Below are 11,784 nucleotides of genomic sequence, written 5' to 3' on the forward strand. Positions count from 1 at the left end.
AAAGGAAGAATTCCACTAATGGAGTGGTTCTTTGGGGCTTTCTTTGTCAGGGGTCTGGTGAGGTGGTGGTGAACATCACAGTAGGCTGTCGAGCGCAATCTGAGTGGAATGGCGTCCCACAGACCAGCAAGGAGAACCCATGTGTAGACTTCTTGTGGAGTCCGGTATTACCCCAACTAAATCAAAATTGTCTTGGTATGTGACTAGTGCAAGTGTGCATTCTTCTGGGCAGAAAGGCTATAGCCTTTACCAGACTTTCAAAGGGGTTCACCTAAAATTACAGAACACTACTAAGTTATCTACCGAAAAGGAAGAAAAAGTGATCTTTATAAATTAATATTTGCAGGGCATGGTGGCTCAGGCCTATAGTCCCAGCACTTTGGGAGGTGGAGGCGAGAGGATTACCTGACCTCATGGATTTGAGATGAGCTCAGGCAATGTGGTGAGACTTTGTCTCTACAATAAATCAAAAAATTAGCTAGGCGTAGTGATGCATGCCTGTAGTTCCAGCTGCTTGGAAGGCTGAGGCAAAAAGATTGTTTGAGCCCAGCAGGTCAAGTCTGAGGTGGCCATGAGCATGCTACTGCACTCCAGCCTGGGTGACAAAGTAAAACTCTGACATGAATGAATGAATGAATGAATGAATGAATAAGTATTTAAGGCTAAATGCCAAGAACTAAAGTATTTTTATACCAAAAATTACCCCATATTCAGTATGGGTCATTTCTTCTGGTTACAAGGATGTTATACTCATATAAACCGTAAGTCAAAATGCTCTTGCAGTGCTGGATAGTGCAAAGCATTTTACCTCTTAAGCAAACTCTACTCATGTGCATAATGAAGAATAAGCATAAGTCCGGACAAGATAATCAATCGAAAATGAATATAAAACCAATGATAGACTGTAAGAAGACAGGACACAGAAGGAAGTAATGCTACACTGTTGAAAGTTACGATGAGGACTCCTGGATGGAAAGGTTTTTAAAACCAGTGGGGACTAGTTTAGAAAATGTTTCCTGTATGTATAAATGGATAAATGATATATGCTCCCTGATGGGTGACTTAATTAACAATCTATGAAAACAGTAACAATACGAAAAATAGCTAACACATATTATAGCAGCTATGCTAAGCTAGACATTCCAAGCATTTTGTATACATGAACTCATTTTTATTCCCAACAATTCTATGAGATATAGCTACTGGCATTGTTCTCAGATAAGAAAACTGAGGCTTAGGGAGGTTAAGTAACTTGCTCAAGGTCACAGTTTAAGGAGCAGAGTCAGGATTCAAGCCCAGCTATTACAATTCTCTATACAGTCTGTGCTCTTAATTATTAAAGCTAAATACAGTAAATAATTTATTTACTTACTTTAAGTTTTCCTTTGTTAAATGCACAAACTGAGACCTGATAGGCAGAATGCCCCATATCAATAAACACGACATTTCTTGGTTTCTCATCTAGCGAGGGAAGATCCTGTTTATAAATTCCATATGCTAGTGCAACTATACAGAAACAAAGAATCAGGTTAGTTCTAACATTGGCAGTCCATAGAAAACAAAAGATGCATTACTTGGATGCTGTAATACATAGTACAGTAAGTTTCAGAGTAAATGAACTTTTCATAATTTGCCTAACAATGTTTTGATTTTATTTCTTCCCTACTCATCTATAACTCTGTAAGAGCAAAAATCCTTAAAGCCAATAAGACATATTCAACCTTTGTCAAAAAGTTGTACTCAAAGAAGCTTGTAAGAACTAATATATAATAGAGTTAAAAAATAAATGCTTTGTTATTAGAAGAAAACTACAGCAGTATTTTCTGACAGTGCTTTTCAAACTGCAGAGTGCTTACCTGCAGTAGTTTCGTTCATCAGCCTTAAACAGTTTAAGCCTGCAACCTGGGCTGCAGCCAAAACAGATCTTCTCTCAGCATCAGTGAAAAAGCTAGGTATCTGCATTTAAAAACAATAATCAGGCATGCTGCTTGATATAACAGACTTGATTTAAACATTTCATCAACTGAAAAATGTAAAATATTACACTGGAACTAAGTACAGTTTAAGGCAAAGTGATGCTCTAATTAAACAAATGAGAAAAAAATACTAGCTTTTTTTAAGTTGGACGATTGCTTTCTTTCTATTTTTTTTTTAATTAGAGACAGGGCTTGCTATGTTGTCCAGGCTTGTCTCGAACTCCAGGGTTCAAGCGATCCTCCTGTCTCGGTCTCCCAAAGTGCTGAGGGTACAGACGTGAGTCACCGCACTTGGCCTAAATTGGACAATTTCTATACCATAAAGATTTGACCTACAGTACAAACACTAATGTAAAGTAAAATGGCAGGACTGTCAAAGTTCTGTAAATCTAAGCACTTCTTGTGTTAGTCTGATCTATTAAAAAATAAATTTGCTCATCTTTAACAATAAAAAAGTTGAAAGCCCAAGAGTTGGTTAAAATGAGAGTAAATACATGATGGCATATCCATATTAATGAAATCCCAGGTAGCTGCTAGAAGGAATCAAGTAGATTTGAATTGTTATGCAACATTATATTATGTTTTCAAAAGGGCACGTACAGCATGATTTTACGTGTGTGTATATATACAACCAGAAGAATAGAATCCCAACTGTTTAATATTGTTATATTTTGGGGGGGGACTATATTGCAGGGAACTTGTGAACATGTATTTCTTTAAATCATCAAAACACATTAAATACTCTATTTAAAAATTAAATGAACTTCTCAGCATGTAATCCCAGCACTTTGGGAGGCCAAGGCAGGTGGACTGTCTGAGTCCGTGGGTTTGAGACCAGCCCAGGCAACTTGGTGAGATTTTCTCTCTACAATAAATAAAAAATTAGCCAGGCGTGGTGGCGTGCATCTGTAGTTCCGGCTACTAAGGCTGAGGCGGAAGGGTCTCCAATGCCCATCAGGTCAATGTGGGGTGGCCGTGAGTGTGCCACGGCACTCCAGCCTGGGCAAGAGTGAGACTCCAACTCGAAAAACAAAACAAAACAAAAAATACAAAATTAAATAAACTCTCATGATAAAAACTTATAAAGATTTATACATATATCTCAGCTCTGTCAAACTAAGAAGCACTTTGGGCATATAGACAGATTTCCAAAAAGCTAATTTTTAAGTTTTAAATAAGCAGGTTCCTCTAATTTTATTGTTTTTTTTTTTAAATTTAGGAACTTCATTTAACAAGAAAAGAGCCTAAATTTTGCTAGAGATAGACTTGTCTATCCTGATGTTGTATTATCTTCCGATAAAATCTAAATTATAATGTGTGGTTCATGTAATATTCATCGAGCACTGATATACCAGGTACTTTTCTAGATTTTAGGGATACAATGCACAAAACAGACACAGCACTTGCCCTTGTGGAGCTCACGGCGAGTCTACTGCACCCACAAAATCAGTAATGGTCAAAAGTTTGTCGTGCTCCAGGCATGAGAACTGGTCTTTTTTGTTTTTCCCTGACATAGAATATATATAACCTCTGATTCCCAAGTGGAAATTTTCAACCTTTCCCATAAAACGCTAAGGTCCTTATGTGTGGGAAGTTAACTGATACCTGAGAAAATTCTTAGGGATTAGTGATAGGTACAAGAGCCACCAATCACATGCATTCGTTTTTTAAGATTCACTGAACAAGGCTGAGCATGGTGGCTCATACCCATAATCCCAGTACTTTGGGAGGCCAAAGCAGGAAAACTGCTTGAGCCCAGGAGTTTGAGCCTCAGCAACACAGCGAGACCTTGTCTTTACAAAAAATAAAAAATTAGCTGGGCGTGGTGGCATACACCTGTAGTCCCAGCTACTTGGGAGGCTGATTGGAGGCTGCAGTGAGCTATGATCACGCCACTGTACTTCAGCTTGCGTGACAGAGCAAGACCCCAACTCAAAAAAAAAAAAATTCACTGACTTTACTGGAAATTCAATACTAAACTTTACCAAATATGGTAATTTTTTAAAAAGGTCAAAATGGATTTTGGTTATTCACTGGATAAGGGCAGAAAGCATAAAAGGAAGAAAAATATTTTAACTGAAATAAATAATTTAAGAGTATTCATTTCTGAAGTAAAACTTACGGAAATCACACAATCGGCTACTGGTTTCTTCAAAGCATTTTCTGATGTCTCTTTAAGCTTAGCCAACAGCATTCCAGTAACTTGCTCAATTGCAAAAGGTCTCTCTTCTTCCAGGTACCGCACCTAAAACCAAAAGTGGAGAAATAAGAGTCATTCATTTACCCAACAAATATTTAGTGAGCACCTGCTATACACATGATAGATACACACAACAGAAAAAGGACAAAGTCCTTGCTCAGGGAAATTTTATTTCAGAATGACTGTGATTCTTCTAAGAATCACAATCTCATTAAAACCAGTGACAATGTTTCTCATTTCTGAGGTTCTAGTACCTTACACACAGTATTGTAACCAAGCAAAGTATTTTCAAAAGTGTAATCTAAATTCTCTCAGATCTCTGCCTCCCACAAAAATAATTTTTATCATTTTTCCAAGTGTGACACAGCAAACAGTGAATGTAAAGATCAAACAATCTTTCTTTCAAAAGTTAAAATTCTCCCTGGGCTTAAAATGAAAGTTTTAGTTATACAGTTTTAAGAAAAGGAAGTGAGAGCATAAGAAGGAAATAAAATTTTCTTATCAAAAAAGGGGAAATCTAATACGCATCACTCCAAGGTTTCTGGAGATACCTGTGAATTAAACAAAAAATATATATATTTAATTAAAAAATTATTTTTTTAACAAGATAACTGCATCATCTTATACGCAGGTTTAGGACTGGCTTGCATTTAGACACTTAACATAAAACTTTACAGTGCTTCTTGACCAAGGAATATTGGGTAACTGTGCTTTATTCAAGTAATCAAACCTTTTTATTATGACAACCACAACATTTACAAGCAATACAAAGCTACTTTAGAAACAAAATAATAAATCTCTATTTAATTCACTTTATATTTGAGGCAATGTCTTTATCTCTGGATGCCATGAGATGAGTAATTTTACCCTACAACATTAACCTTTGAAGAGCTTGAAGAACAAGTTTTTCAAACAGCTCAAAGTAGTATTCATGTAGATGAGTATGTATAAGTATGTGTGTGTGTGTGTATATATATTTATTTATTTTAAAGTATGTATATTAAATGATATAAGATTTACTTTGAATCAGACCTACAACTGACAACCATTTTTCCCAAATCTGTTTATAAGTAAGCCCAAAAACAGTTATTATGTCAAATCACTGCCTTTAAACAAGGGAGTGGGAGAAGCACACTGAAATAAGGAAATGAATCAAACACCATGGTCTTACTCTGGCTACGGGCGGCACAATAATAAACATCATTCTTCTGTAAAGAATATTCAGAAAGTCAGACGAAGTAAATATCAAAGTTTACTTCAGAGAAATGCATAAAATAAATAAAACGTTTGAGGAGTTGTACTCTGACAACCATCTTGTCTTCAAAAGATGAAGACACAGTTCAACTCAGGGGCCGACTCATATTTCCAAAGCCTTTCAACTAGCTTGCAGGTACTCACTAGAAATGCACACAAATAATACCACTCAAACACCTGGTGCTGGGTTTCTTTAAAAACAACATTCCATTTCCCTCAGTCTATTCCCAAAGCATGATCTATTAATTTCCATTTTAAAGAATAAAAGCCAAAGAATTTAAGTTGTGCAAGTTTCAAACTGGAGTAAATAAAGCTGCTCCAGGTCATCACCAGAGGGCCTCCAGTCTAAAAGAAGTCTGAATGTTATCACCTCAGGTGTTGCTACCATCACCTGCCCAGCTTCCCTGTTAGCAACCTGAAAATTTCACCTAAGATCTGGTCTCACAATTTGTTTCCTCATCTTTAACCTCTTGTGTGGTCTTCCCTGAACTATTTTAACAGCCTTCTGTCTCCTTACTACAAGTCACAAACTACCTTTCAGTCAGAACTCTCTTCTAACAATAGAAAACTTATACATATTCATAACACAAGTTTATTTTAGTTTAGTTTGGAGTCAGAGTATCACTCTGTCGCCCATGCTGGAGTGCAGTGGTGCCATTATGGCTTACCGCAGCCTTAACCTCCTGGGCTCAGGTGATTCTTCCTCCTCAGCCTCCCAAGCTGAGAATACAGGCTCATGCCACCAGGTTTGGCTAATGTTTTGATTTTTTTTGTAGAGACAAGGTTTCACTATGTTGCCCAGGCTGATTCTCCCACCTCAGCCTTCCAAAGTGATGGGATTACAGGCATGAGCCACCATGCCTGGGCTACATATCAAGTTTAAAAATAGTTATTAAAAATAGCCTTCAGAAATATAATTAACATAGCATATAGTTCATTCTTCTGAGGTATACAATTCAGTGGTTTTCAGTACATTCACAATGTGTAATAAGCCCACTATCTAATTGTAGACCATTTCCATCACCCAAAAAGAAACCCTGTAGCCACTGGCAGTCACACTCCATTTTCCCTTTCCCTTAATCCTTAGCAACCACTAATCTGCTTTGTTTCTATGGATTTGCCCTATGCTGGACATTCTATGTAAATGGAATAACACAGTACGTGACCTTTTGTATCTGGCTTCTTTCACTTAGCATGTTTTCAAGGTTCATACAGGTTGTAGCACGTATTAGTACTTCATTCCTTTTTTCCAAATACTATTCCACTGTACAGACACACCTTATTTTGTTTACTCGTCAGTTGATGAGCAATTGGACTGTTTCTACTTTTTGACTATTATGAATAATGCTGTTATGAACACTCATGTACAAGTTCTTTTGTCAATATGTTTCCACTCTTCTTGGGTATATAATCCCAAGTAGAATTCCTGGGTCATATAGTAACTGAATATGTTCTGAGGTATTCTGCTGCTTTCTGAAACATCAACACAAACATATTTTTGTTAACCAACCTATAACTTACTGTCTCAGAATATAAAATTAAAAATCCAGAATCCACCTCTTCTTACTTGAAAGAAACGTTTGCTTTACTACTCCTCATATGGTATACAAGTCTTCTAATTCTTTTTTTTTTTTTTTTTTTGAGTTGGAGTCTCACTGTGTCACCCAGACTGGAGTGCAGTGGCCGCTCCCGGCCACTGCAGCGTTGACCTGCTGGGCTCAGGCCTTAGCCTTCCAAGTAGCTGGAACTACAGGTGCCTGGCTAATTTTTTGATTTATTGTAGAGATGAGGTCTCAACAAGTTGCCCAGGCAGGTCTCGAACCCGCAGGCTCAGGCAATTCACTCACCTCGGCCTCCCAAGGCATGGGATTACAGGCTGAGCCACCGAGCCCGGCTAAGTCTTCTAATTCTAACCCTTGGGACGCAGACTGCTGGTGATTGATTATACAGGACAAACTTATGCCAGCACAGATTTTTCCAAAAAGTATGTTTCCTTAAAGTTTGCCATTCAAATTGCCTGAAAAAGCAAATAAAGAGATGGACCATGTACTGAGACATGACTGGTCAGTGGAGAAGTGGTCGCTAGGAACCCTGAGTGAGCTCTTCCACATCATCGTGGGACAACAGACTGGACGGTAAATGACACAGTTCACGTGGGAGGAAGGAACTGAGGCCGCACTGTCTGGTCCAACAGGAAAATACCAGGCCGGAGATGCCCCACAGATTACTGATACAGAGCACATCAATGACCCTGCAGTGCATGTTGGTGACTGTTTCACATGCTACCACATATTAGAAAAATATATAACATAAAATTTTGATCTTTTTGTCATAAATGAATTCCTCCATGTCTAAATTTTCATTATAAGCCAAATATCACTACAATAAAGTAAGCGGTTCCAATGCTATACTATTTAATATGAAGTGATTTGTTTTCACTCTTTCATAAAAAAGTGTGGTTGAGTTGCTGGTACGTGATCTGTGCGATGTCTCTGAGAGCAAAGGGTTAAACTAGAAAAAACTCATTAAAGCAACTAACATACTTTGGGTCTTTTCTTCTAAATCACATATGCCGCTGTATCCCCTTAAAACTGTTAATCTCTTTGAGTCCTCCAAATAACAATCATCTTTTACCCTGACAATAAAAAATAATTTGAATTAAAAAGATGAACTAAATTAGAATTTTTTGGCATTCACTAAAATTGTTACAAAAACTGTCTATCTGCCGGGCATCTACAGGTGGCTCAGCCTGTAATCCCGCACTCTGGGAGGCCGAGGTGAGTGGATTGCCTGAGTCCGTGGGTTTGAGACCCGCCTGGGCAACTTGGTGAGACCTCATCTCTACAATAAAATCAAAAAATTAGCCGGGTGTGGTAGCGCGCGCCTGTAGTTCCAGCTACTTGGAAGGCTGAGGCGGAAGGATCGTCAGAGCCCAGCAGGTTGAGGCTGCGGTGGCTGGGAGCGGCCATTGCACTCCAGTCTGGGCGACAGAATGAGACTCCAACTCCAAAAAAAACAAAAAACAAAACTGTCTCTCTTAGTTGTGTATGTAAAGTACCCAGAAGAAAAACGCTAAATTACCAATAGCAATATTATCATACTTGGTTTAATTTGAACATGTGTTTGTAACTCAGGAATATAAAGCTTACCTTAACTCCTGCACTTCCATTGGGCATCTTTTGCAGTTCATAGGGAAGTCTGATCCTTTCAGTTTGCACAATGGGATCATCAAAAGATCGCCCATGAAGCTTTTTGAAGCCATGAATTGTATTTCTCACATTCGTGATTATCTGTTGGCAGTAAACACTTGTATTTATCAATTACTTAATGAAGGCAAAATTAAATTTATTAACCTAATATTTGAGAACCACCACCAAGTCCCTTTATCCTATACATCCAAGTTCAGAGTTATACACAACCATTAATTTTTTTGGTTTCCAACTGATTATAAAAGTTACACAATGCGAATGCATGCATCTTAACAATGTTTCCCCAATTCTCCTATCTGAGGAATGTTAGGTTCAAAATTGGTATCTTTAAAAGAGAAAGAACAGGCCGGGCATGGTGGCTCAGCCTGTAATCCCAGCACTTAAGGGAGCCAAGGCAAGAGGACTGCCTGAGCCCAGGAGTTTGAGACCAGCCTGGGCAACATGGTGAGACCTCATATCTCTACACTAAATCACAAAAACTAGCTGGGTGTGGTGGCATGCTTCAGTACTTCCAGCAACTTGGAAGACTGAGGTGGAAGGACTGCCCGAACCCAGCAAGTCGAAGCTGCAGTGGCCATGAGCATGCCACTGCACGCCAGCCTGGGTGTGAGACTCCAACTCAAAAAAAAAAAAAAGATAAATAAAATTAAAAAAGAGAAAGAACAAAACTTAAAAACTTTTCAAACAATATAATAAGAATTTATCTGCAACTCAGGTTGAGCATCCCAAATCCAAGAATCTGAAATCCAGAATACTCCAATGAACATTTCCTTCAGATTCAGGATTTAATGGTCAACTCGTATAATGCAGATATTCCAAAATGCAAAAAACTTTAGTATCTGAAACACTTCTGGTTCCAGTCATTTCAGATAAGAGACATTCGACCTGTGTCTTGGCTTTCTCTCATATCTCTGCATTCCCATTTCTGTTGTCAAGTTGCCCTTTCCCTTTCAACATCTAATCACTTGGGAAATTTCCCATGTACCAGTCTGCAGCTTGCACTGCCAAGGATTGTTCCCGAGCTCGTAAATTAAATCCACTTCCACGAAGCATGGTGCAAAGTCAAAGTGGCTGAATTTATAAATGCCTTACATTTTGGCAAAGCAAGTTTTTCTTTAACTAGAACATGCAGCTGAAACAATAGAATACTACCGATATCCGAGGTGCTGCCCTACTAGTGACCTTTAAAGCCAAATAGACCTTTATCCTCACTATGAGATGAAAACTACAGGAATTATCGTGTTGGTCTCTTCAGCTTCTTAGGAGAAATGACTTTATAGGTTGCTTTTAGAGACCCTGTTTATGTATGACACACTCAGAAACTCAGTCAGAATGTGAGATACAAACTTAGGTGAAAGGGCTACTTTTAGCACAAACCCAACATCTGTTTATATTTAGTATGAAAATAAAGGATAAAAACAAATTAATCTATAAGGTAATTATAAAAGACAGACGATAAAAATCGTAAGCAAAAATTCCTGGATTAATGAGTCAATTATTCCTACAAAGTCACGAAAAAAGAACCCCATTAAAGAAAGTTATTTTCGGCCAGGAATGATAGCACATGCCTGTAGTTCCAGCTACTTGGAAGGCTGAGATGGACGGGTCACCTGAGCCTAGCAGGCCGAGGCTGCGGTGGCCGTGAGCATACCACTGCCCTCCAGCCTGGATGACAGAGTGAGACTCCGACTCCAAAGAAAAAAAAGTAAGTTATTTCATAAGGAAGAAAAAATACCCAGGTGTACATAAAATGTAAGAAATAACTGCTGAGGACTTATGGTTCAGGGAAGTCAAGTCTAAGGAAAATCAACCTAGAGCACAAACCTCTAAAAGTTTCAAAGCCTAGAAGTAGAAATACTTCATCAGATCCCATGTAAAGGAGTGGTAGCCACGCTGAGTTACTCTGGAAATTAGTTCCTCCATTTTTCCGACCTTATTTCGCAAAGACATTGCTTACTTGTCATTCAAATGTATGTTCTAGATAGAATATCTCTGATACAAAGTGTTTAGGGAAAAACTGATGCCACATTATAGCACACCCTAACTTCACCACTAAAAAAGATTTTAAAAAATACAATTCAAGAAGTATCTTACAACCCAAAGCAAATAATATCTAATAAAATACAATGATGTTAGGGTCTGCCATATTTCCTCACTCTCTTTTTTCACTCTTACCTATTTAACATGTACCATGGGACCTTAATTATCAAGATACAGTCAAGCCGGGCTCGGTGGCTCAGACTGTAATCCCGCGCCTTTGGGAGGATGAGGTGAGAGGACTGCCTGAGCCCGCGGGTTTGAGACCCGCCTGGGCAACTTGGCAAGACCTCATCTCTACATAAATCAAAAATTAGCCGGGTGTGGTAGTGCGAGCCTGTAGTTCCAGCTACTTGGAAGGCTGAGGCGGGAGGATCGCTGGAACCCAGTAGGTCGAGGCTGCGGTGGCCGGGAGCGGCCGCTGCACTCCAGTCTGGGCGACAGAGTGAGACTCCAACTCAAGGAAAAAAAAAAAGATACAGTCAATTTTTCCTATAAATCAAAACATTTATATTAACAATTCACCTGGCTCTTTGCTGCATTTCCAATGGCTCGAGTTCTTGTTCCCAGAGATATACAGGCCCTAAACAGGAAAAACAGAAAAGTTTGTTCCCAGGCCATTTTTCTATTAATGTGCTATTATTTAGCTTCTCCTTATATAAAAATGAATTTTAAAGGATTAATATATACTATTGTAAAGATAGGTTATGCAAATAAATATTTAAAAACTTTTCTAAATAATAAACAGTGGGTCAGAATAAATGTAAGAATTTTTTTTTTTAAAGTCCCTATAGCTGGCAATACAATATTGGTCCCCAACTGGTTTTCAAATTCTACTGGTTACGACCTACTTTAAAAAAATAAAATAAATAAAAAAGCAAAACTATATTGACCAGTGGATTTCCAGGGAAGGCAAATATTTGAAGAGTTTTTTTTAGTACATTTACGCAGTTACTTGAATTCAAATTCTGGCTCTGCTATTGAACTTTGTGGAAGTTACGTAACCATTATTTGTCTCAACTGTCCATCTGGAAGACAGTGAGGAAAATACCTGCTCATAGGGTTATGTGAGAATAAGAGAGTAGATATAGGTAAATGCTGTGAACAA

The 11,784-nt window shown here is 38.3% G+C and overlaps 1 protein-coding gene across 2 annotated transcripts in view; it reads right to left on the reverse strand.

Annotated features, from left to right (window-relative positions):
* HSPA4L (heat shock protein family A (Hsp70) member 4 like) overlaps positions 1–11,274 on the reverse strand; it is a 47,492-nt gene extending 36,218 nt beyond the window's left edge. The window contains exons 1-5 of one of the 2 annotated variants that reach the window (XM_008051029.1): positions 11,202–11,274; positions 8,580–8,720; positions 4,099–4,221; positions 1,857–1,956; positions 1,373–1,506 (exon numbers count right to left, since the gene is read on the reverse strand). In XM_008051029.1, the coding sequence (XP_008049220.1) occupies positions 1,373–1,506; positions 1,857–1,956; positions 4,099–4,221; positions 8,580–8,606 (384 nt within the window). In that variant the 5' untranslated portion in view covers positions 8,607–8,720; positions 11,202–11,274. The remainder of the gene's footprint in view (positions 1–1,372; positions 1,507–1,856; positions 1,957–4,098; positions 4,222–8,579; positions 8,721–11,201) is intronic. The other variant, XM_021709086.1, reaches the window with a different exon arrangement.
* Positions 11,275–11,784: the final 510 nt, after the last annotated feature.

This window comes from Carlito syrichta, unplaced genomic scaffold, assembly GCF_000164805.1.
Source record: "Carlito syrichta isolate Samal-C Ts95f unplaced genomic scaffold, Tarsius_syrichta-2.0.1 Scaffold157052, whole genome shotgun sequence".
Taxonomy (NCBI): domain Eukaryota; kingdom Metazoa; phylum Chordata; class Mammalia; order Primates; family Tarsiidae; genus Carlito; species Carlito syrichta.